This window comes from Colobus angolensis, unplaced genomic scaffold, assembly GCF_000951035.1.
Source record: "Colobus angolensis palliatus isolate OR3802 unplaced genomic scaffold, Cang.pa_1.0 Scaffold315, whole genome shotgun sequence".
Taxonomy (NCBI): domain Eukaryota; kingdom Metazoa; phylum Chordata; class Mammalia; order Primates; family Cercopithecidae; genus Colobus; species Colobus angolensis.
In genome coordinates this window covers 1,778,594-1,805,670 of record NW_012116433.1, presented here as the reverse complement: position 1 = coordinate 1,805,670, position 27,077 = coordinate 1,778,594, and the positions used below count along the sequence as shown (strand labels likewise).

Genomic DNA, 27,077 nt, shown 5'->3' with positions numbered 1-27,077 from the left:
ATATGGAATCTCATGCTAGTGGATCTGAGCCTTTGGATGGTGCTGCTGGTTGAGACTCTATGGTTAGGAAAGGGAAACCCATATCCTTCATATGTGCCTGTTCCTGTGAGAACAAACTACTGGACCTTCCAGGATGGAAAGGTCCCATCTTGCCAACTTGCCACCAAGTAGCTGGTTGGTTTTCTTGAGGAATGGGTGCCATATTGGGGACTCAGTATTGGTCTCTGTTGCAGGTAGTTTGGGCCTTGAAGCAGCAGGAGACAAATTATCTTGATTGAGACTCCATGCTGTTGGCTCAGGCAAGAAGAGTCTCCATCTCTGCCACTTAGTTCATGTTGCCATCATGCCAACACTGGCAAGCCTGGCTAGCTGCAGTCAGTGGGCTGAGTCACCTGACTACCTGGCTGTTTAGTTGTCAATGGTGGATGCTCTTTGGTGGTTGTTAACATGTGATACAAAGACTTGCCCACTTCCTTAGGTCCATCCATGTGCCTCTGCCCCAGCCTCCTTATCCCTGATCTGTTTTTTTTCTGACCATCTGGGCCAGGTCATTTGCCACTATAGGTTAGAGTACACTCTAAGGTTAGAGTACTAACCTTAGCTCACTCCTCTTTCCCACACTAAGTGGGTGACCAGTTGCACTACTCAAAGCTCTAATCATTAGGAAGCTTTTCCTTCACTACTGTCTTTCCACACCACCCAGGTGAGGCTGCAGTGTAGCTACCCTCTGATTTCAGCTCGCACTCACATGTGGAGCTCACCCATCCATGAAACAAGCTCAGGCTTTCCCCTCCTCTTTCAGCTAGTCTCATAGGATCCCCCGTACAGCCACAAGTGTGCTCTGAAGGGGGAGTTCAGGTACAATGGTAGCAGATGACAGGGGTCTGGGTTTTCTGCTCAGGCAGCCTGCTTGTGTCCTCCGACCCCACTTGCACTCATTTCTGGAGGTACCACATCCGTCTTACGATGGATTGTTGCTGGGGCCATCTGACTTGTTGGGCTTGATAGGACACAGTACTTTTTGGACAGTTCTAGCCCCATTGTCCATGGTGACCATGGTCAGACACTCTCCTCTACCAGGGCTCGCTAGCAGGATAGGAGTTGTTTTTCAAAGGTATGCAATTCTTCACTGAAGATGGCAGGGTCTTACTCTAGAGCTTCAGCAGCTTGCATTCTAATTTCCACTGGGTCTTGCCACAAACTTTGCACAATATCTCTTCCCACCACTGATACCTCTATAGAGTCTGTCAGATCATACAGCCTAAGCCACAGGATTGCTTGTTTGATAGCCTGGGCTGGTTGCAGAGCCCTTTCCTGCTCTGGGACCCACTCAAAGATGGCAGTCTGTGATGTCACCTGATATGAGTTGGAGTAGTATCTCCAGGTGCAGAATATGGTGACTCAAGACACTGAGGCTTCCAGGCACTATGCTTTCTTCTTCCTTAGGAGGTACAAGATGCAGTAATTTGTCTTTCACTTTGGAGAATATGTCTATGGTTACTGGACTTGATTGCTGAACTCTTGAAAATATTACAGACATAGCAGGCTCCTGAATCTTCTCAGGATTAGCTCCAACCCTCAGGGGTACACATATCCTACCAAGATCTGCAGTGTGCTAGCCACTTCTTGCTTATCCAGCCCAGTCAACATGGTGGCATTGTTGTAATGGATCAATGTGATGTTCTGTGGATGTCCAGCCGGTCCACACTTCTTTGGACTTAGCATGGCCTTGAAGCAAAACTGTTAATGTGTATTATCATTTCCATGAAAATGTGAACTGCTTCTGATTCTGATTGAAAGAGAAAAGAATGCCTGCACTGAATCAACAGCTGTATCCCATGTACTTCAGGCAGTATAGATCTGGTCTAATGAAGACACATCTGGCAGCATGCAATTGGGATTATACTTGATGGAGCTTGTGATAGTCTACAATGACCCTCCCTAACCCATCCAGTTTCCTCAGGGGCCTGAGTGGTCAATTAAACAAGAGTGGAAAGAAGAGGCATAGGATGTGGCAATAGTCTCTATTCCTCTGTCTCCCCAAAATATGGTCTCCCTCCCTCCTTCCCTCTTCTTTCCTTCTCTTCCTCCATTGTCTCCCATATAAATTCTGGAATTTTAACTTTGCTCAACATGGGCCATCGCTTTTTCCAGCTTTCTAGGAGCCATGCTAGCAGCAAGTTTACACCAACACCTGGGATACTTATGCTAGGGAGTTAAATTCTGTATCTTAGAAAAACCCTTTCAAGTCAAAAATTGTCCTCTCTTCTACCTTATGTTCTGGTCCCGGTCTTCAAGCACTCTCAGAATCTCTTTCAGCTCCTGTCAGTCCAGGCTGACTATATCTTCCAGTTCAGTATAGTCCCTATTCTTCCTTAGCAAGCCCAGCATGTCCCCAGCTGAGTCACGGAGGACTCTGAAAGGCGCACACATTGTCTTGCACAAGAAGGGCCTGTGTAATATTGGAATGGAGGAGTGCTAGCAAGGAATGGGGGAGGCATATGTATAGGCTCAGAATGTTGAGGGGTTCAGGAAGTAAAAATCTTTGGCGGGAATCCAAGCAGATATTGCCATCTCATGTGTTAGGTTTTCCCAATCGGGTCCTTGACCTTACATATCAGACCTGCCTTAGTTGGGTGTTTAACTGTCTGAAATTCTGCCACTCTATTAAAGTCCTGGGCTTAGTCCTCATTTTCTCTTCCCTTCCACTGCAGATGAGAGATTCTCTATATGCAACTAGTGGTCCTCAGGCTTCCACATCTGGCTTCCAGTTGCCTGGTACTTGCTCTCTGATGTTCATTATCCTTCTTCAGGCATCAGTGGCACTTAGCAATAGCCACCCACCCTCATTACCCCATAGTTGCTCTCTCCTCCCTGTATCTCAAATGCCTGACACACTGCAAGGGCTTGCCTTACTGCAGCACACCATCCTCCTCACTGGTGAAAGTTTTAACAACTGGAAGGAAGGGGAGGGGAGGGAAGGGGAGATAAGCGTTTAGGGAAAGAGGGTGGCTGCTTCAAGGAGAGGACTCCTGTGAAAAGCAGTCAGTAGGAATCTGTTTGTTGTTAATTTTTTTTTTGAGACAGAGTCTCGCTCTGTCGTCCAGACTGGAGTGCAGTGGCTCGATCTCGGCTCACTGCAAGCACCGCCTCCTGGGTTCACGCCATTCTCCTGCCTCAGCCTCCAGAATAGCTGGGACTACAGGTGCCTGCCACCACACCCGGCTAATTTTTTGAATTTTTAATAGAGACAGGTTTTCACCGTGTTAGCCAGGATGGTCTCGATCTCCTGACCTCATGATCTGCCCGCTTCAGCCTCCCAAAGTGCTGGGATTACAGGTGTCAGCCACTGCGCCCGGCCTTACTGTTTATTTTTTTTTAAAATGCTAAGATTTGTCTTCCATGGAGGGGCAGAGGACAAATTCCCAAAAAGCCATCATCAGCGGGACCCAGACTTTTAGAGAAACCTATATTATGTATGCATTTATGGGAGGAAGGGGGATGTTCTTTGATTTTCTTCAAAATGGTTATATTCAGACTTGAGCAGGCATAACTTTAGAAAGAAACAGTAATTCACAAGGCACTTCCTAGTCTTCTCTGCCAAGCAGGAAAAAAAAAAAAAAAAAGTCCCCCTTCCTTCTTTTTTCAAGGGAGACAGTATGTGGGCTACAGAGCTGGTTAGATTTGGGTCCTCATTCAGGTTCAGTAATTGTTGGTGTCCAGAGCCAGTCACTTTTCTCCTCATATACAGGACAGGCACCACACGGGCATGCACTAATAGGAGAGGTGCCTCCCCTGCAGCAGCCAGGAAGGGTCAGCTGTGATTACACTGCTCCTGGGATAAAACAGAAAGTCCACAGAATGATGAAGCACCTGCTATTGTAGTAATGGTGAGGGCAGCATCAGAATCAAGTTTTCACACAACCTGACTTCACACAAGGATCAAAGTGAGGAGCCTGGCAAGTCCACCAGTGATGAAGCACCAGTAAGAGGCAGCAGTTGATCAAAAAAGCTAATTACCTCCTAAATTTACTCAGCAGCTTATCTACTGATAGACTCCTGAAGTTACCTTTCAGTTTAATAAATATTCCTTAGGCCCCAACTATTTACCAGGCATTAAAACATTTAGTCAATATGACTTTGTGTGACCTCCTGCTGACAGAGGATGTCTCCTCTGAACTGTGTTCCTATTAGGGTTGCAGGCTGGTTAAGACTAGAGGATTGCCACAGAAGGAAAGCAGGCTACGTCCTCATGGACAGTCAATAGCTAGCAGCAGGCACACATCCAGCCCGGCAAGTCTTTTGACCATGGCTGCCTGGTGAGGGGCTAAAATTTCCTACAGTATCTATGAAAGTGTAGAAAAAAAAGTTTAAATCCAACAGTTGATAGGAATATTTGAAGAACTGATGTTTCTAAATTATCTTGTGTATTTCCTTGCCGAAGGGATACAAAAGCCCTGATTAACAGAACTTTAAAAACTGTATTGTCCCATCTAGTCAGAAGACAGGCTTTGAGTAACCACAAATTTAACTGCAAATTTGTTTACTTCAACCACACAACATAAAATATTGTGGTATTTAGAATACATGATAATTTGAAAGTTAGTAAAAGGGCAGAGGGTTTGGGAATTAATATTAATATGCTTCTCCTTACTTCTCTTCTGTTATCCGCCTGTTCTCTTGAGCTACTTGGTTTTCTCCTTAACCTAGAAACTGGCCATAAGGAAGCAGACTAGCATAGTACATCTATCGCCAAAAATCATGCCTTGACTTTGATTATTCACATAGGTAGAATGGACCATAGGTGTGCTCTAGGTGGAGCAAGGCAGAATACTTTACTATCATTCCCATTCAGCAGTGCAGTTAATATACAATTTATTTAAATAAGGGGAAATTTTCATTTTATAAAGGTAAGCATTGGTTGAACTCTGGTGCTAATATGTGACTCAGTGACAGAGTGAGTGAATGGTAAGATGGATTATAAGGACAGTTTTTGGCAATAGAAGATTCTGAAGAAACAACTCTTGACAGATCTGATACTTTCTATTTTTTAAAGGAAAAAAACAGAATAAGAGGCTTTAGTATCTGCCTGGAGAGGGATGAAGAGTAATCTGTAACTTGAGATACAAAATTCAGCTTACCCTGAGGCAGTGATACCTAGTAGGAGGATGGTCTGGCTTTTCCGGCAGTGGTTTCAGATAAGTATGTAGTTTAGAAATAAATTTATCACCTTTCCCTTCTTGTCTCCATAAAACTAACGATAATAAAATCAACTTCAACTAAAACTAAATATTAAAGTAATGCCTAGTATATGATAGGATTAACACATACTCAGTAAACACACATTAATTTTTAAGAATATAAGAACTCCACAATTCTAAGGGAAAAGGTGGGACACTAGAAAAAGAAGTGAATCAAAAAGTATAAGCCAGGCATGGTGGTGCATGCCTGTACTCCCAGCTGTTTGGGACCGCCTGTGCCCAGGAATTGGAGGCCAGCCTGGGCAACATAGAAAAATACCCCATCTCTTAAGAAATAAGGTATAAAATTGGTCATTATTCCCATAACCTTAAAAAAATCTAATAAAAATTATCCATATAAAGATGCAGGTCACTAAAACTTCAAGGATTCTTCTGGATGTGTCTAGGATGGATACAAGACAGAGCAGCCTCCTAGCGCTGTCTGGGATTGTGGACTGCTGCTCTAGCAAGGTCTCTGTCTCTTCATCAACAAACTGAGATGACTCATTAATCTAAATATTTCTGAGATGCTACATATTTGGAAAAATATAAAATACTATAGGCATACAAATGTTGAGTATGTATTATCAAATTGTAAAAGTGGTGTTGAGTATCTAGTGATTCTTATATATTCATATCCTGACTTTGGCCTGGGAACTCCATATTATCATATTCTGATTTAGCCTACACAGAAATATAGTAATAACAGAGTTTATGGCACTGAAGTAAGATGAAAAGGCTTTGATGCTTTAGTCGATAAATTATTTTTCTCTTTGCATTGTGGGCATATTCATCTTAGGGTCAGTTAATTTTGTAATCTTTCCTAGACATATATAAGGAATAATAATTAGTCCAGGAATTCTGCAGAAAAGTGCTATGTTCCCTCACAGGGCATGGGTATGCAGTGACAGCAGTGTCCACCTCTCCAAAATGTAACTGGACACATCATTTCACCTCATAGTTGTAATATTTGAGATTCTTTGTGTGAGTAAAAGAAAGATTTGTTGCAACAATCCCATTGCTTTAGAGTCACACCTCACATATTACCTTAAGATAAAAGGCCATTTAAACTTTTTTGTAACTTGGTAGGATAGTTTAAAATTTTCACCACTGTAGTCTGTTTGCCCTAACCCCATATGAAAATTAGTCCTAAGGGGAACTATGTTCAGGAATTCAAGAAACCCAGAGAGAAAACCACAGTCACACAAACCATTCACCAGTGACAAAGGAGTCAGCAAACTGTTGGAAAACAGAGAGAACTTGTAATAATGAAAAAAGGACAGAGTTTAGTAACCAATCACTTATTTTCTTTTAAAAACACATAACCACATTAACTTTTTGCTTTATACAACCATCTAGAAACTATAAAACAGTACCACATTGTGCATTTAACCTACTTATCAAGAAGGGAACTTCGTAAGTCGTAAGAATTCTACCCATATAGGAAGGAAAAAGGAGACAGCTAATAGCATAGTCACAGATACAACATGAGTCCAAGCAAGCATCAATTCTCCGACGTCACCTTTTCCATTTACCAGAGTGGGGACTGAGAAAGAGAGTAAGGGAGAAAAAAGAGGGAAAGAAGCATCCACAGAAGACTAATCACAATCCATAGTTACTTTTGACAACTATAGCTCAGAGTTTCATAGAATAGTATCATTTGACCAACACAGTGTGGTGGAGGGAGGGGGTGAAGGAAACACAAATAGAAGGAGAGAGTTTGAACAGAAAAATACAATCTTCACCCTATTCCCCTCCTAAATACTCTTCATTGATACAAGCTTCTGTGCTAATCCAGAAAATGGCAAGAAATTAATCTTCACAACATGATAAAGAGTTCTGTTCTTTTTGTAATTGAAATGTGAGTGGCTCACAATTTTACAATTCAAAATAACAACGTCATGAACAATTACCCTTTAGGGATTTTTCACAATCTTTCCCCCTATTCCCACCATGCTGGTGTTGCTATAGGGCAATCAGGGAAGTGCAGGTAGGGACTTCAGAGATAATGATCAAGGGATAGTGAGATGGAAGCCTGGCTCTTTCTTAGACATCCACATCTTTCTAGAAGTACTGCAGTCTTTCCCTCTGACTTGTGGTGGCACAGAGGAAAGGGCATAGGAAGAACTAAGGTAATATGGTGGAAGTATAGTCAAGTAACTGGTTTGAAGGTATACAATATGAGACTGTGTACTTAGTAGATATACTGAATCCAAGGCAAACAATAGGTTATTTGATTGTCCTCCTTAGGTTGATGGCACCATACAAAAAACTGAAGGTGGCTTTGATTTGATGATAAAATAAACCAAAGGTTTGCTACAAGGAAACATACTTCAGTTGCAAATTAGTATAATGATTCTCCTCACTTTAAGGGAAACTCTCATCTTGTTCTCACTTCATCTTCCACCATAAATAAGCAAATATATTCTGGAAGGCTGTTTTCTAGGGGCAACTCAATATCAGAGTTTTGATAATTCATACAAGAAAGGCATCATGAGTCATGCCAATCAACAAGCTCCTCTCCGTTCTCAGGCAAACTTCCTGTATGGACTAACTTAGGCTCTTCCAAACCTAATGAGATGTTTTTACTTTTTCTTATTTGGTGAGTATGCTGGTTAAATCATTGGTTTGTAACACAACAAGTGCAAATTTCTCATGCTATCATATAATCAACTCTGTCCCACATTACCATGTGCTCTAACACTGTATAGACTTAAAATACAATGCAGAAAGTTGAGAGTTTGCAGGATTTACTATTGACTGATTTCTGAAATGCAGAAATGTATGCGTGTTTGCATTTAGAAAACCTTTAACACTCCTTGTCTTAGCTCATGATCACAAGCAAGAAAAATTTAGATCACTCAGAAAAAGAATATGAACAAAGCTGATAAACTGAATTTATTCTTCTTTAGCTAACTTTTGCAAAAGTTCTACCAAACCTTCAATTGTCTTCATCTGGTCATTAGAGATCTTATCTGTAATGACACTGAATTCCTATTATATTTGAGAAAAGTGTGGTGATTTTATAGTTGACAGAGCTACAAATTCAACTTTTTTTTTCTCTCAGAAGCTATCTCAATTTTAAAAACTCAAATGTTGTACAGTAAGAGGTACTTGTTTTTTGAGAGGAAAATTTCATGTAAACCATTAAAAGAAAACAATAACCTGAAATCTGCTTACCAGATAAAGTACAATTGTTCCAGAGTATCCCATGTTTTAAAATAATGCCACAGATAGGGTTATTTTCTTAATTATTTTCCTTAGAATAAGAAATTTTTGTAGTCACTGCTTAGAAAATTGCATTTGGGAATAAAGAACTATTTCCTGAATAATGCAAAGTAATGGGGAAAAGATGATAGGAAAATAAAGGCAGGTCTTTCCCAGCAATTTAATAACCACTGAGCGGAGAGATGGAGGCATCATCTTCGAGTCATCAGGCTCATGTAATTTCCTAACTGCCTTGCTGAGGTTTACTGCCAACGTCCAACATCTTGCTCTTCTCTGCTATCTCCAAAGTTATTTTACTTATCATCAACAAATGTCTGTTAATCTGATACCTGTATGACTCAGTACTACTTTACTTTTTTCTGTTCTTTCCTTGCCCTGGTTCACCTATCCAGAAATGGATTAACTGCTTTCTCTAGTTACTGTGAATATACTTTGGTCAAAGCATGGTAGAAAGATAATACATATCAACACATTACTTCTGGTAAAAAGCTCAGTTAAAGTCATAGAACTCTCACGTTTAGAATATCAGGAAGTCAGGGATCCTAGCGGCTGGGGCCCATTTTCCTTCTCTAAACGGTTTTTATAAGTTACTACTGAGGTGAATGGTGTTCTCCCACACCATTGCTTCTGACTGAAGTTAAGCAGCTTGCCTAAGGAGCCCAATGGTAGAGTGCTGAAAAAAAAAGTTGCACCTGTGTTTTTGACTACTTTCCAGTCTTACAAATGACCATCATAACCTAATTAATGATTTAATCTTTGATTTCATTGTTTCTCAGTATGCTGTGAAATCAGCGATTATGCCACTGTAATGGTACAGGCAGCCTTAAATATAGGCACTCATTTGTGCATAGACAGTAAACCACTTTTGTCTTTTAATTTCTCTACACACATCAATGCTTTCTACACTATCATAAAATGAAAAACGAGCTTTATTCATTTACTTAGACTTCCTTTTCATTCCTTTGAAGAGTATTTTAATTGATATTAAAAACTGAGTGATTCTCCAAAATAAAACTAGAATTTCTAAACCTAAAATCAAATGAAATTTTAACTTTGGTTAGGTTGCTGCTCCTTTAAAATGAGTATGTGACTTTTTTTTTTTTTTTTTTTTTTTTTTTTAAGATGGAGTCTTGCCCTGTTGCCCAGGCTGGAGTGCAGTGGCATGATCTCGTCTCACTGCGACCTCTGCTTCCTGGGTTCAAGCAATTCTCCTGCCTCAGCCTCCCGAGTAGCTGGGATTACAGGCATGCGCCACCACGCCCAGCTAATTTTTGTATTTTTAGTAGAGATGGGGTTTCACCCTGTTGGTCAGGCTGGTCTCAAACTCCTGAGCTTGTGACCTGCCCACCTTGGCCTCCCAAAGTGCTGGGATTACAGATGTGAGCCACTGTGCCCAGCCGATGTTCATTTTTAAGAGTTCTATTGAGAATTTCAGTGTATGGGAGCCTCCAACCAAATTGCAGGGTGGACACAACATTCACAACTGCTAGGGCATATAAAATTTAGGAGAGCAAAGTGCACATTGCCTTTTTTGAAAGAAAAAAATTAAATGTATGCTTTGTCTCCCAAGGTCTCTTGATGAGGAAAAGCCCTCTTTTCTCTTCACAGCTTTAAGAGGAACTAAAGCTGTGTACTTAAATACATATTTAAACTTCTGTCACATAGCAAGCTGAAAGTTACATAAGCCTTATTTTTGAATAGACTATGCTAATCCGACAAACACTTCAGAAAAGGATTACATCTATCATTGCATCATATGTGAAAGAATAAGACCGATTAGGGCCTAGAATCATAACAGTTGAAGAAAGACTAAACTGGCCACAGGATACATTAGTGTAAAAACAATGGGGAATTCAAACAGCAGAAGTCAACTGTAAGATTTTATGTGTGCCATCATAGAGATTCACTAATAAAGAATAAAGTTAACAATTCAAATGGCTCTGGATACACATTAGTACCACTAATTTTATTTATATAAGAAATGCCTGGTCCACTGGACTTTTCAATTTAACTCAGTAATAATTACTGCTATTTCTTGACAGACCAGTGATATTTCCCCCATAGATTTAAAGTACAAAAAACAGAATACTCAGGGGAAAAAAAATCTCAAGTATAAATAATGCAACCTTTAATCTACCAAGGGTCACTAAATTGTTAACACTGATTATTATAAATGATTCAATTTATTTAAACTAAAAAGCATTACTTAAACATTTACTCTTCCATTTTGGGCCAAGGGACATGCTTGACAAAACACAAAAAAGCAATAGAAGCACAAAGTTGTATGATTTTTTCCAGAAAACAAAACAAAACAAAAAAACCTCGATTCAAAAAGGGAACAAATTTTGGAAGCTAGTCAGAATAAAGATGGAAGAAACTACTTTAAAAAGAAACTATTTGTCAGTTAATTGATAAAAATTTTCTAGTAACAGTAACTTTAATCTTACTGGAGTTACAACAGGGATGGGTAAAGACTTTAATACATGGTGGAAGTGCTGATGATAGAAGGAGTGTATTAAAGGGCAGTAACTGAATGTTTTGATTAAGCAAATGGTAATAATAGCTGCCCGTCCACTTATTTGTTCCTTTGTTTCAATTAAGCTGAAAATTATAGGACTAAATTTACTTTCATGAATCTGCTGGTATTGACTTGGAATTTTCATCTCGGTCTGGGGCTTATTAAAACACATTTTACCATGTCCTGGAATTTATATTAAGTTTGTTAGATAATGAAATGCTAAATTTAATGCCAACCATATTCAATAATGTAATATCTCTTACGGCTTTCAGGCTTATTTGGATGACTAAGGAACAAAGGGAAGAAATGAGACAAAGAAGTGACAATGGGCACTGTGGACAGATCATAACAGTCTACTATTTCTAAGCAGTGTACTTCTCATGTATGACCAAGTTTAGATCCCCAAAATTTTAAAACAGGTTTTCTATCATGGGATGGCATGAAATCCAATGTTCATCCTTTAAAACTGCTGGGAGAAATGGCTGCCAAGGTCTTTTGTATCAACATAATGTGAATGAGGAAGGATAATTTGTTCCATGTGCTCAAAAATATAGTTTCCCCATGACAGACTTTTAATTTGATCAAATTCTGGCTAAAGTGGTTGAGCCCAGAAGAAAAACTATCTAGTGAGGGCACACAGAGCCTCTGAAATACCTCTGTCTTCTGATTCAGAGCTAGCAAAGGTCATGCTACAGTGACCATACATGCGGATGCATAATAAGGCATAGCTTCAGCTGTTAAGGTTGAAATATGGGCCAGTGTATTCCACATCTGTTCCTTAAAAAGTTAAAAAAATTATCAGAACCTCTTCCGTGAAATTCAGCTGGTGGTGTGAAGTGTGGGATTCCTTGTTATGAGAGATATGCTCAGGACTCTAAAGCAGCAGCAACTTAAGAAGTTAGCAATGAAACTTTGGCTTAAAATAAAAACAAAGGAAAGAAAAGGTCAAACTAGTACAAGTTGTCTCCTGAAAGAGGTATGTGGGACTGACCCTCATAAATGTCATCCAACATAATTTTCCCCTGCCTTCTTTTACTGTTATCACCTTCATTGCACAGGAGTTATATCATTCTTTATGGTTAAGTTTCATAAATAATGAGAAAACTGTGTGTAACAAATACATCATATTTCCCACCCACCCAGCAACCCTTCCCAAAATAAGAAAAGTTACACCAAATTAAAAAGTAGCTTCATGAATGAAGGTACTGCTTTAAGTTGCACTTTTCCTGCAAGTGCGGCCAGTGTCTTTGCGCTGGGTATGAAGGAAAGAAAAAATTCTCCACATAAACTGACAAAAAATTTAAAAACCAATGTCCGGTTTCAACCAGTCAAAACCGGGTCGAGCGGAAGCCGAGATATCTCAGTACCGTCCCATCAGAGGGTCCCTGCAATGCCTGTTCTTCATCCTGATAGGTATCTATGTCCTTGTGATTGTAAACAATCCATAAGATACTATGTTTTGTTCCTTAAAACATCCTCTGATTGGCAAATGAAGTAAATATTTGTTTTAAAAATAGAAAATTAAAATTAAACCAGAAGAAAAGAAAAGAAACACAGTGAGCTTGTTTGGAGTCCATAGGATCCGATCCGGAAGAGCTCGGAAAATGTGTTATGTGTTTTCTCCTGTTTTCGGCTGGAAAGGTACTAGAGGTTGCGTTGGTCGAGGAAAGGATTGTAGAGTAGGAAAACCAAAGACGTGAATCTAGACTTCAGAAAATTCAAGTGTTAGCTTCATCATCTGTGTCTTCTATCAATACCTTAGTGTCACGAGCCTTGGATCTAGTGGTAACAAGGGGGACAAAAAGCACTTAGTCCATTACTCAAATATAAACACTTGCACTGTATTAGACACATTTCCAGTCTTACCACCATTAAACATACATCCCAAATCTGCTGTACCAGATGGATTATTCTAGAGTTTCCAATTCAATTTCAGATATTATTGGAAATACACTAAGAAACTAGATCACAACCAGAGGAAGGTAACAAGAATAATGGCAGGATATGCGCAACGCAGAGGGTAGTGATCTGGGTTTGAGTACTGACATTGATTTTTTTTTTTTTTTTTGAGACAGAGTCTTGCTCTGTCAGCCAGGCTGGAGTGCAGTGGTGCAATCTCGGCTCACTGCAACCTCCGTCTCCCAGGCTCAAGCAATTCTCCTGCCTCAGCCTCCTGAGTAGCTGGGATTACAGGCATGTGCCACCACGCCCGGCTAATTTTTGTATTTTTAGTAGAGATGGGCTTTCACCATGTTGGCCAGGCTGGTCTCGAACTCCTGACCTCAGGTAATCTGTCCGCCTTGGCCTCCCAAAGTGTTAGGATTATAGGCATGAGCCAGTGAACCTGGCCACCTGACTTTGATTTTATGATGCATCTATTTAACCCTTTGAGTGCCCGTTTCCATCTCTGTAAGGCAGGAATGATAATAACAATTTCACTTAATACCACTTTCACCTCATGGAGACAGTGTGCATATCAAGTGAGAACATGGATGAAAAAAGCATTAAACAAACTTAAGAAACTGGCTGGTTCCTATAATCCCAGCTCCTTGGGAGGCTGACATAAGAGGATGGCCTGAGCCCGGGAGTTTGAGACCAGTCTGGGCATCACAGTGAGACTCTGTCTTTTTTAAAAAAAAAAAAAAGCCAGGTATGATAGTGCACACCTGTAGCCCTAGCTACTCAGGAAGCTGAGGCAGGAGGATCACTTCAGCCCAGGAGCTCAAGGCTGCAGTAAGCTATGATCACACTGCTGCGCTCCAGCCTAGGTGACAGACTGAGACCACATCTCAAAAACAAAAACAAAAACAAAAACAAAACCCTACAAAACACATGTAAGGAATTGTGATAAGGATGATGAGGATGACAGATAAATAACACCACTTGAGGCATACATGAGAAACCAAAAGCGTTAGCCAGCAGAAGAGAAGACCTAAGGAGAGGCATAACAGTTATTTCTCTTCAAATAGTGGACAACATACAATGCAGAAGACGGAGGAGACTCATTATTAGTGATGTGAGAGAGCCCAACTAGGATCAAATGGTTAAAGTTACAGTGAAATTACAGTGAAGCATATTTCAGTCCAACATAAACCATCTACCACTATAAATACCAACAACAAAATCGAGTGGCTGAGTGTGGTGGCTCATGCCTGTAATCCTAGCACTTTGGGAGGCCAAGGAGGGAAGATTTCTTGAGGTTAGGAGTTTGAGACTAGCCTGGGCAACATAGTAAGACCCTGTCTCGACAAAAAATAAAAAATTAGCGGAGGCTGAGGTGGGAGGAGTGCTTAAACCCAGGAGGTTGAGGCTGCAGTGAGTCATGATCATGCTGCTGTACTGATCCAACCTGGGCAATAGAGTGAGATATTGTTTCAAACAAACAAACAAACAAGAACCATACACGTTAAGGATATGCTAAAGGTTGCATGAGTGATAAAGTCAGTACTGAAACTCAGATCTTATTTTGGATTCCCTGCTCTCTCCACTGCACACCAACCACTCCATTCCTAATGTCTTACTCTCGGTGCAATCTGGTTTCCCAGTGTTTCTCCATTAAACACCTGAAATGGAACAGAATAATCTATTGCCAAAGAGCCCCTTGTTTCTGAAGCAGAAATAGTCTATGTTTAGATTGCCCTCTGCTGGTAACTAACAAGGATAATTAGACTTCAAAATCAGGAGCTCAATGAGGTCACCAACCACACTCAGCATTTTCTTCCAGTCCTTTGTGGCACTTATCTCGCTGACCCACTCAGTGCTCCCCTGCCCCAGCTTCTTCAAACTCTGCTTCCTTGGAATCACAGTACCAACCATGCTTTGTTTTGATGTCCTTCCTACTACCTCCCTGACTACTCCTGCCTCTTTTGTTTATTTTCTTTTTTTCTCTTATCTGTGTTTGTTCCCCGGCTAATGTGGTTGAGCCAGGGAATAAGACTCAGTTCCCTGCTCTCTGCTTTTCTCTACCTTCTTCAGAGAACTTCCAAATCTTTATTTAAAGTTCAGCAGGTTCTACTCTACTCTTCTATATCCAGTGAGTTACTGATACTACCTTCTGTTTCTTACTTCCTTTGAAATCTCTCCTTACATTCCTTTTGGTCCAACTCTAAGCATCCTAATCTGAATCTTCACTGCCCCATACATTAAAGTACTGCATAGCTTTTCATCTGGCTTTCTGGCCTTGAGTTTTCCCTTGCCTAATCTATCTTACACAGTGCTATTAAAACTTCCTAGGATGCTACTTTCACAATGTCATTCTTCTGCAAAAAAATTCTCTGTGATTTGTGGCCAGGCGCAGTGGCTCACACCTATAATCCCAGCACTTTGGGAGGCCAAGGATCACGAGGTCAGGAGATCGAGACCATCCTGGCTAACATGGTGAAACCCAGTCTCTACTAAAAATACAAAAAATTAGCCGGGCATGGTAGCGGGCACCTGTAGTCCCAGCTACTTGGGAGGCTGAGGCAGGAGAATGGTGTGAACCCGGGAGGTGGAGCTTGCAGTGAGTGGAGATCACATCAATGCACTCCATCCTGGGTGACAGAACAAGATTCCATCTCAAAAAAAAAAAAAAAAAAAAAAAATTTCTGTGACTCATTCCTGCCTACAAGATCAAGTTTGTATTTTCAGCCTTTTACAATCATACTTCATCTATTCAGAAAAATTATTCTTACTATAATTCTAGTCACATGGTTGTTCTTTCTGCACTTCATTTCTACCTTTATGTTCTTTACTGTGTCTCTAGTCTATTCATTCCCTTATCCTTTAGAAAACTGTTCATCCTCAACCTAAGTCTCCTTCATTCCAATCTACTGTGCTATCTATTGTCTCTAAATTTTGAATGCAGTCACCATATACTGTACATTTATGGTAACTTTTAGCAACATATGTAGTCAATGACTGATAAAAATATTGCTGTAGGTATTTAATAAGAAGATACAAATAATAATAGTTTATATTTAGTAGGCTCTTTCTGTGAGGGAACTGGTCCAAGTTCTATGCAATAATCAATATAATCCACTTAACTGCCCTATGAGGAAGAACCATATTAATTCCAGTTTACAGATGAGGGGCAGAAAACAGAAATTAAGTAATTTGGTCAAGGCATAGATGGCAGGATTCCTAAAGTTTATAACATAAAAATCATTTGTATACAAAACATACAGAAGAGTCAAGTATTAATAAATCACTCTCCAACAACCTTTTCCTCCAGACAGTGGATCTTTAATGCCAAATTACTAGGTTATGCATTGATGACATTTACTCTATATGCTCATTTAGACAGTCTATAGGTTGTATCATATGGAATTGCTGCTTGTTACTGTTTTTTTTGTAGGTGAAAAATGGCTGAGTATTGGCAATTTCATTTGGTTCAACCTGATAGCTTCGTAGCTTACATGTTACTCAATGCTAAAACCCAAAGGAAATATGCCTCACAGAAGTAGAAGCCATACATACTGAGAAGCGAGGTGAGGCCGGCGCAGGGATATGCTCTGGTTGTACTTCCATGACCGATTCTTCTGGCGGTTTCGTACCCCATCATCCTGGTCCATCATCTGTTCTAGGAGAGTCTGATCATCTGCGTTCAGGGGGGCCACAGAGATGTCCCGCACAGCACGGAATTCACCACAGTTATTCAGATGTTCATTCTCCAGGCGGAAGAAGTTCCACACAAATCGCCTTAGCAAAATGGGGTAGATCAAAGTACTTATGAAATTGTAAGATACTTCTGCTACTTGTAAACCTCCCAGGGTATCAAGTTTCCACTCACGGAAACAAAAACACAGAATTAAGGGCCTGAATATTAAAATAGGGAAAGATGGTGTTGCGGGGAGGTTGGGGGTGGGGGGCGGGTAAGGGAAACAAGACTAGACTACGAAAAAGGAAGGGACTCATGGAATGCAGTTTTAGAGTGCTCATTTTTCAACTTATTTGACAAATAGTTACTGAATGTCTACCATAAGGCAGTAAAGGCACAGAATGACACAAAGCCTTTTTGTCCTTATGGGGTGTAATTTCTAGTGGTGGAGACAGACAATGAGCAAGTAAACAATCAATCGGCTAATGATAAGTACTGTGAAGAAAAAGCAGGACAAGGGAATAGAGTATGCCGTCATTAAGACTGGTTAGGGAAAGCTTCTTTGAAGACATGGCAGCTATTGAAAACCTGAATGATACAAAGAAGCAAGTCATGTAAAAATCCTGGAGGAAAGCCTCCCAGGCAGCGGAAAATGGCAAGTATAAAAAGGCAAGTTGGAAACAGCAAGGTCAGTGGGGCTAAGAATAAGTGAGGTTAAAATAGCAGGAGATAATGATGGAGGGGCAGAAGAGGGCCCATCCACAGAGGGCCTTATAAACCATAGTTTAAATTTTAGGTTTAATGGAGAACAATGAGAGAACAACAGGAGAATAAAGTGATTTGTTTGAAAAAGGTCCTGCTGAATGGTGAAGAGATCAAAGGGAGACAAGAACAGCTGAAGAAGGACCAATTAGAAGGGCTGTTGCAGCAGTCCAGAAAAGAGATGATGGTGACTTAAAGGTGGTAATAACAGAAGTGATGAGAAGTAGACAGACAAAGGATTTATTTATAAAGATGGAGCTGACAGAACTTACTGACATGGGATGTGAGTGGTCTTAGGGTTTTCGGTCTAAGTGAAAGGTGACACATTTACTAAGATCAGAGATGCTAGGTTAGAGTTACTCATCAGATATGGGAGAATTCAGTGGAGAGGTGGACGAGAGTCTGCAGTTCAAAGGAAAGTTTATGGCTAGAGATAGCATAAAGACAGCACTTCAAATAATAGGTTTAGGAATAATACAACTAGAGGAGAGAAGAGCGCAGAAGATTAAATCCTGGAACACTCTAACACTTAAAAGTTTGGGAGGAGGAGGAAGAACCAGTAAAGGAGTGCACAAGGAATAGCTAGTGCGACAGAAAACTGTAGTTTCTGAGAAGTCAAGAGAAGAAAGTGCTTTGCTGGGAAGTAAAGTAAGATAAGTACAGAGAACTGACCAGGGGATTTAGCAAAATGGGGAGTATGGATCTAACAGCATAGGCTCTGGGTGACTGTCTAGATTCAAATCATGGCTTTACCATTTGCTAGCTGTAATGACCTTGGATTAGTTACTTAACCTATGCTTTGGTGTCATCAGTAAAAGACATGATAACAGTACCTACTTCCTAAGATTGCTGTGAGGATTTAATAAAGGTAAAAGGCTTAGAATGCTGTCAGCTACATAGTAGGCACTACAATATTATTATTATAGATTATTAACAAAAGTGGTTTAGTTTGAGTATTGGGAATACATATTTGAATGAAAAAGAGAATGGGAGAGAAGTGAGAATGGAGACAGCAAGTGCAGACATCTCTTGAAGAGTTCTGCTATAAAGGACAGCAGAAAGATCGGCAACAGTTGGAGGGAGAAAGCTGATCTAAAGATGGCTTTTTTGGTTTGTTTTAAATGGGATAGAACATTTGATTTAATTAGTAAGCAAATGATTTTTAAAAAAGAAATACAATAGTCATGAGGTATTTTTCTTTTTTTGCTAGAATTTCTTTTAAAAAATTGATGAAGTAGCACCCATGAAAGAGAAAGTGGGTAGGGAGGTGGCAGCAGTGATGGGGGGTTCAGGCGCCAGGCTGAGGCATTCAGGAAGGGAAGGAAGGGAAGGAGTACTGGTTTATCTTTCGGTTTCCAGCTTCTATCTTATTTTAACAGGCAGTATTTGTCCATTCTGACTCAGAGGAATGTTATACACCTGTCTGAAAATATCTTTATATCATCTTATTTGGGAGGCTGAGGTGGGCGGATCAACTGAGGTCAAGAGTTTGAGATCAGCCTGGCCAACATGGTTTTCCAATTCTAAGGCTGATGAGAAATTTGAGAAAAGTTGGAAAATTTAAGATTTTCAAGTACAAGTTATAATAAATTCTAATTTGTAAGTATTGGGTGTCTTTTAGGTTAAAAAGAATCTTTAATAAACTTTTCAGTAGTTTGCTTACCGGAAAACCTCAAGGGGGGCAAAGACAGTAGCAATTATGTCCCCAGAATGAGGCAACAAAGTTGTAGAGGTAATCGAGATTTGGATAGTCCAAGCAAAGCGCAGAATCACATCCTCTATTATGGCACAGTAGTAGTAGGCCTGAGAAATAAACAAATTGAGTATGTTTCCCATCACATTTCTCATAAACAGGCATACTAATGAGCACGTGTCCTACCAACAAGACTCATACATATCCTATGAATAAGCACAGGTTTAAGAGGAAAGTTGCATTTTATTTTGCAGGAAAGTACACATTATATTTTAGAATTATTTCTACCAATTTAGTTTTTTCTTAAATGGTATAATATGCAATATGAAGTATTACTGAATTTGAGTAATCATTAACAATATATTTCACTGCCATACTGTATACCAGGCTTTCTTCTAGGGCCCAGAAATATAAGCTGGTTAAGATCCTTGATCAATTGAGATTATATTCTAACAGGTACAGTAGACTTAATAGCTAATATCAGAAAAGATCAGCAGATTTATTCACTGTGTTATTTGTACTTTTATTCTCCATTTGCCTTACCCTGTATTTGAAGAAAGTTTTGTCTTGCTTTTTTTTTTTTTTTTTTTCCTTGAGACGGAGTCTTGCTCTGTCACCCAGGCTGGAGTGCAGTGGCTGGATCTCCGCTCACTGCAAGCTCCGCCTCCCAGGTTTACGCCATTCTCCTGCCTCAGCCTCCCGAGTAGCTGGGACTACAGGCGCCCACCACCTCGCCCGGCTAGTTTTTTTTTTTTGTATTTTTTAGTAGAGACGGGGTTTCACCAGGTTAGCCAGGATGGTCTCGATCTCCTGACCTCGTGATCCGCCCGTCTCGGCCTCCCAAAGTGCTGGGATTACAGGCTTGAGCCACCGCGCCCGGCCTTGTCTTGCTTTTTGATGTGAATGAAATTAAGCTTGGATTTCACAACCATGGTCAAATTTAAGAAACGTTCTATTTTTACATGGGGAAGACGGTGCTCAAGTAATACTTGCAGGTACTAGCACCCAGGATTTAGGAGTCCAGTCCAGTTTTAGCTACACAAAAGTCTTAAGTACACAAATTGCCAACAGACCAGAACTATATAATTCATAGATTTGCTCATTATTAATCTCAAGGAAATTAGCTCTTTAAATATATGTATTTAAAGAATGCGAAATTTTTGGGAAGGGAAACTACTATGTATTAAGCCATAATATTTATTTTACTTAAAAAATTTAAAGAGATTATGAGGATTTTAACACATTCACATGGCTCACTATTCCCTCTTCCATCCTCGCAATATAGTGATAATGCAATTTCTGGGTAAATCCACATTCACTTTACTATTAGGCTTGATTGAAGAACTGCAATTTCATGTGCCTTTCAGAGTCAGTCTTAAGCTATTCACCACTGACCAATGTGGGAGCTGATGTCACCAAAAATGTGGAAGTCTTTTGGGAGGAATACACTTATCTTGAGGTCAAGAGACACAGAAAAGTTAAGTTTGAATATAAAGATAACAAAAATTGTTCCTGGATCTGGGGTATGGTGCTTAATATTATGCATTCATAAGAACTGATTTTAAGGTTCATATACCTGTGTCCTAAATTTTTAATGAAGCTCCACTGGATTCCACACTTTTTAAGCTAGATTAATTTTATTTCAAGTATTTACCTTTTGTTTTAGTTTTTTTAGTTTTTTTAAGACAGGGTCTTGCTCCATCACCCAGGCTGGAGTACAGCGGCATGAACATAGCTCACTGTAGTCTTGAACTCCTGGGCTCAAGTGATCCTCCTGCCTCAGCATTCCGAGTAGCTGGGGCTACAGGCGTGTGCCACCACATCCAGTTATTTTTATTTTATTTTATTTTTTAGTAGAGTCAGGGTCTCACACTATGATGCCTAGGCTGGTCTGGAACTCAAGCAGTTCTCCTGTCCTGGCTTCCCAAAGTGCTGGGATTATAGGTATGAGCCACCATGTCTGGCCAGTATTTTTTAAAATTAAAGGAATGTGGTGATCCAGCAGAATATCTTTCTTATAAGTTTGTAAATTATAATGTAGGAAAGTATTTTGTTTTTTAGAGTCATGAAAATATGTAACAACAAAGAAACTGAGTGAAAAATTCTATTCACTAATTTTATTACCTAGAAATCACTATGTCAGAACTATTTAAAAGGGGGAATGGATTAACATTTATATAAAGATATAAACAATTTATCTAAGCAATTATCATAATAAGAAACAAATGTTTTGGGAGGCCGAGGCGGGCGGATCACGAGGTCAGGGGATCGAGACCATCCTGGCTAACATGGAAAAAATTAGCCGGGCGTGGTGGTGGGCGCCTGTAGTCCCAGCAACTCAGGAGGCTGAGGCAGGAGAATGGCGTGAACCTGGGAGGCAGAGCTGGCAGTGAGCTGAGATTGCACCACTGCACTCTAGCCTGGGCGACAGAGCGAGACTCTGACTCAAAACAAAAAACAAAAAACAAATGTTTTATAGCTCTCAGAGAGCAAGAACAATATAAACAGAAATAAAACACACTTATTTGGTGAGCACAAAAGGGCCATCTTTAACTGAGCTCATATCTACTCTCTGATTATTAATTTTCTTTTCAAATTAGATTTATAAAAATATGTCTAATATCTTGGTTATATATTCTAATTTTTCACATCTGGGGTATTGCTATAGTTTAGGTAAAAAAGATCACTGTCAACAATTTCCCCTTTTCCCCTTTATATGTTCATCTGAAGTTACTCTACGTATCATTCTTTGAATTCACTATTCCTCACACCTGAAAATGCCTTCCCTACTTACTAATTGAATATTACGTATCCATACACTTTTCCAAATACAATTTTAAGGTACTGGTGACATGCTGATAAGAGTATAAAATGTTAGTGACCTAATCTACACTTCCCTCTCCATCACAGAATTTTAAACTGGGAAAAGATCAAGAGATAATCTAGTTTAACATACTTACCCTTATAAACAAGAATCCACTATAGTCTGGTTGCAAAAATCATACAGCTAGTTAGTGAAAGAGCTGGGATTAGAATTCACATTCACTTTCAGGATTACCAGTTCACTGTTTAATTTCTTTAAAGGTCTAATCATGATATTTATCCTTTACTAAAATATCTGAGTAAATATATTATTGATTTTTTAATTCAGCCCCTCTTGTCTTTTTATTAATACATAGATAAAATCCTAAGATAATTCCTAAAGAATTATCTATATTTTCTGATTGAAATGGCACTTGATTTTAACAAATATTAGATGAAACAAATGAAAGGAGAAGTCTTCTTGATGCAATCAAGCAGAGTCAGGCACTCCTTCTCCTTTGTCTTTTCATAACATTTTTCATTTAGTCAAGTATTTATTCATTCATTCCAGAAACATTAAGTCTACTATATACCAGGAACTATGCTGGGAAGTGAAGAATATGGACACCTAAACACATTATTATAACACAGTGTGATAACTGCTATAATGGTAGTTTATAAAGGGTAAAAAAAGATTAAGACGAATAGCTGACTATGCTAGGAAAAATAAAGAAAGGCTTCTTGGAGAAAGTAACACTGAAACTGACTTTTAAAAAGGAGGAACAGGTGTTTACAAAGCAGACAAGAGAGACAGAGTGTTTCAGACTGAGGGCATTCCATGTTCAAAAACAAATCATAAACTACAGTAAATTATTTATTATTCTATTCCAGTCTTTATCACGTTGTATTGCAATTTGTTTACTTATCTGAACATCGTTTATGGCTTTCCTTGAGAACAAGAATTTTACTTTGTTTTTATTTCCTATAGTACCTAGCATATAGTAAACATCTAATATATTTTTGTTGGCTGAATGAATTAGTATTTTTGTTAATTCTTTTTCTAATTATATTACAGTAATATAATTAGAGGTTGGGTCTGTACTGCAACAGGATTAGCTAGTGGTATACCTAAGTTTGTTTGTTCTTTTAAACAAACACACTCTTTGTACATACTTTCTGGGGGTATACAATCTCTTCCCGGAGGAAAGTGTTCTCTCCAGCATTCTTATCAAAGAGACCCCAGTCCATCTTGAGATCCCAGATGAGGGTATAGCAGGAACTGATGATATAAAAGACAATCCACAGGTAAAAGAACACCATGGTGTCCGAGTGACCTCGTTCTGAAGAAAGAAAAGGGAAAGAGAAATGAGAAAATTTACATTTAAGTAAAATTTTTCATTAAATAACACTAATTAAAACAGATTCTTAAAATAGCTCCATAAGAAAGCAAAGCTTTAAACAAATCGTAGGAAGATCATTGTCTAACAAAGGTTAAACAATAAATATGATTTCCCTGAGGTCCAAAGCAATCATCAAACATTTGCTGAATATATAACACTTGCACAAATGTATAAAAGTTTTGGAGGCTTTATGCTGAATACGTAAAAATCTGTCTAATTGCAATGAAGGTGCCGAATGTTACAGAAGATGCAATTTTAACTTTTGCCATCAGGTGGCAGCCTAGTGTAAAATATGAAAAAGATTCCCAAACCACTAACAAGGAGTGTGCTGCATTTGCTTCAAGATTGGATTGTTTTTACTTTAGAACACTTCCTTCATACACTTAGATGTTGTCCATACTTATCGTGATGGCAACCAGATAATTCTAAGTCTAGATAAAATGCCTGAAAACAACAGATTGATGATTTTACCCTTAATGATATGCATGAAAGCAAATTTCTCTCAAGTCACAAAGCAAAGTATGGTATTTTAGCCTTTCTTAGAGGGTGTTTATTGATACAAAGGCCTAATTTGCTGGGAACATTATAAAGTAACTTTTGGCTTTGTGCTGAAAATACTATAAGGCACACTAAATGAGAATAATGATTCACAAATGTAGTTATACAATTTAATCATTTCTGCTTCATACACTATCTTATACTATTTAATCATTTCTGCTTCATACACTATCTAATGAAATTCTTCTTTGGTCAGCTCTAGAGTCATTGTGGAATGTCTCTAGGTGTGTGATAGGTATATAACTACTAATATGGTTCTGCATCACGAGGAAAAAAGGCATACAAATCTAATTCAAAAAAGTTTAAATTTTGGTCAGTTTCTCAAAGATATAGAAAGCAAAGGATATACCATGCATCCTTCATAATTTTTTTCTGTTAAAATAAGCAAGTGTTTATTAACCACTTTTAGGTTATATTACTATGTTAAGTACAGTATGATTTAAAGGCACCCCTTAGAAGTTTATAATCTAGAGAGTGAATCAGACATTCGTTATTGATAAATTTGAGCTCAAAATGAAATATAAACAAAGGGCTATGAGAGCACCAAGGCGAATGGGAATGTTTCCAACAGTAGCAAGTAAGAGAAAGCAGCATTTGAGTTATTTCTAGAAGGATAAATAAATAGTATTGCAAAACTCAGGCAGATAAGGTGAGGTCATTCAAGGCTGAAGGAAGATACTGAGAAGGTAGATAATGAGAAGGCGGGGGTAGGGGGGGAAGAACAAGTGTGTCTGAGAAGTTACAAGTTATCTACATCTAGTGTAGGTGACATACAGAGGATGTGAGAGAAATGGTATGATTTAAAATGAGGCTGAAAAAGACTCATCTGGGTCTGACTGTGGAATGCCTTCGTGGGCTTTAGGATCAGATCTGTATTTTAGAAAAACAACTGGTTGGCAAATTACTTGCAACCAATTGGTTAAAAAAAATAGATGCCTTGGAGCTTCAGTGTTGTGTGAACATCAGTTCTCATCAGCTCATGAGAGCCAACTGTTAAATTTTCAGAAACTCTGGAATCTGGTTGTGAAACTCAGTCATTATTAAAAATTAACTTATATAACTTTATAAATAGTTATATTAAAACAAAGGTAACACTCAAAATTCATTACTTTTTAATTATTTTATTAATTTTTGCTTTAATTCTCGAGGTTGTATATATTTATTATACTTGTATGATGGAAATCCTGTATAATACTGTGCTACTGTACATCTTTCCTCACTCCACATTCAATGTTATCATCTTAGTAGCTTGAAATTGGCTATGGTGGAAGTATTTACACTGTGGAAATCAGCAAACACTATGAATCAATGCCCCTTATTCCCACTCCCACCCAAGAGCTGGTTTGTTGAACATACACTAGCACATCACTGTTTAGCTGCTTCTCTTAGAAAGGCAGTGGTAGGGAAAGAAATTGGTATTTTAAAAAATGGTCCACATGGCAGTCCTCAGCATGGACCGCACTTGTGAGGAGAGGCCCGCTGAGGATGGGAGCGACGAGGACGACCCAGACTCCATAGAAGCCCTGACCCGGATCCAGGACACTCCGGAAGACATGGTGCTGGAAGCTCCGGCCAGTGGGCTGGCGTTCCATCTGGCCCGTGACCTACTGGCTGCAGGGGACGTGGACGGGGACATGTTCGTCTTTTCCTGCTCTTGCCAAGAGGGAGAAACCAAGGAGCTCTGGTCATCGGGTCACCATCTCAAGGCCTGCCGAGCTGTGGCCTTCTCTGAAGATGGGCAGAAGCTTGTTACTGTCTCCAAGGACAAAGCCATCCATGTTCTAGATGTGGAGCAGGGCCGACTAGAAAGACGTGTTTCCAAGGCTCCCAGTGCCCCCATCAACAGTCTTCTGCTGGTGGATGAGAATGTTCTGGCCACTGGGGATGACACAGGTGGTATCCGTCTCTGGGACCAGCAGAAGGAGGGCCCCTTAATGGATATGAGGCAACATGAAGAGTACATCACAGACATGGCTCTGGATCCAGCCAAGAAGCTGCTGCCGACAGCCAGTGGGGATGGCTGCCTTGGCATCTTCAACGTTAAGAGGCGTCGGTTTGAGCTGCTCTCAGAGCCTCAGTCTGGGGATCTGACCTCTGTCACCCTCATGAAATGTGGGAAGAAGGTGGCCTGTGGGTCCAGTGAAGGTACCATCTACCTCTTCAACTGGAATGGCTTTGGGGCCACAAGTGACCGCTTTGCTGTGAGAGCTGAATCTATCGACTGCATGGTTCCAGTCACTGAGAGTCTGCTGTATACTGGCTCCACCAATAGAGTCATCAGGGCTGTGAACATCCTACTGAACCGAGTGGTGGGCAGTGTGGGCCAGCACCCTGGGGAGCCTGTGGAGAAGCTGGCCCTTTCCCACTGTGACCGCTTCCTGGCCAGTAGTGGTCATGACCAGCGCCTCAAGTTTTGGGACATGGCCCAGCTGCGAGCTGTGGTGGTGGATTACTACCGTTGGCGCAAAAAAAAGGGAGGACCACTGCGGGCTCTGAGCAGCAAGACTTGGAGCACTGATGACTTCTTCGCAGGACTGAGGGAAGAGGGAGAAGACTCCATGGCTCAGGAAGAAGAGGAGACTGGGGATGACAGTGACTGAGGGAATGAACTGAATCTCAAGACAGGTCCTCACCAGGCAAGAGTCTTGCTTATTGAGCTGCATCCCCAGAGAAGATATTAATTATTTTTTTAAAAGACAGGGTTTTGCTGTCATCCAGGCTGGAGTGCACTGGCTTGATCATGGCTCACTGCAGCCTCAATGTGCCCAGGCTCAGGGTGTCCTTCCACCTCAGCCTCTGGAATAGCTGGGACTACAGGTGTGCACTACCACACCAGGCTAATTTTAAAATTTTTTTGGTAGAAACAGGGGTCTGTGTTGCCCAAGCTGGTCTACAACTCCTGGACTCAAATGATCCACCTGCCTCTGCTTCCCAAAGTGCTGGGATTACAGGCACGAGCCACCACACCTGGCCAAAAAACATTTTTTTGAGATAGGATCTCAGTCTGTCACCCAGGCTGGAGTGCAGTGGGTTGATCATTGCTCACTGCATCCTTGACCTCCCGGGCTCAAGTGATCCACCTCAGCCTGCCTGGTAGCTGAGACTTGGCATGTGCCACCATGCTCGACTAATTTTTGTGATTTTATTTTTTTGGTAGAGACCAAGAGTTTCACTATGTTGACCAAGCTAGTCTTGAACTCCTGGACTCAAGTGATCCTGCTGCCTTGGCCTCCCAAAATGCTGGGATTGATATGAATTTTTCAATTCAATCCCAGCTGCCTGGCTGGATATGAATTTT

The 27,077-nt window shown here is 40.0% G+C and overlaps 1 protein-coding gene and 1 pseudogene across 4 annotated transcripts in view; one reads left to right on the top strand and one right to left on the bottom strand.

Moving 5' to 3' along the window:
* Positions 1 to 27,077, bottom strand: part of XPR1 (xenotropic and polytropic retrovirus receptor 1) — a 317,382-nt gene that overhangs the window by 50,274 nt on the left and 240,031 nt on the right. For 2 of the 3 annotated variants that reach the window (XM_011951150.1, XM_011951151.1), the window contains 4 exons: positions 22,995 to 23,161; positions 18,990 to 19,129; positions 16,444 to 16,665; positions 6,481 to 12,765 (listed from right to left, as the gene is read on the bottom strand). In XM_011951150.1, the coding sequence (XP_011806540.1) occupies positions 12,705 to 12,765; positions 16,444 to 16,665; positions 18,990 to 19,129; positions 22,995 to 23,161 (590 nt within the window). In that variant the 3' untranslated portion in view covers positions 6,481 to 12,704. Of the gene's footprint in view, positions 1 to 6,480; positions 12,766 to 16,443; positions 16,666 to 18,989; positions 19,130 to 22,994; positions 23,162 to 27,077 lie in introns of those variants that run through there. The other variant, XM_011951149.1, reaches the window with a different exon arrangement.
* Positions 25,225 to 27,027, top strand: LOC105518242 (annotated as a pseudogene). Its single transcript, XR_001002795.1, has one exon. The product of XR_001002795.1 is annotated as a WD repeat-containing protein 55 pseudogene (transcript).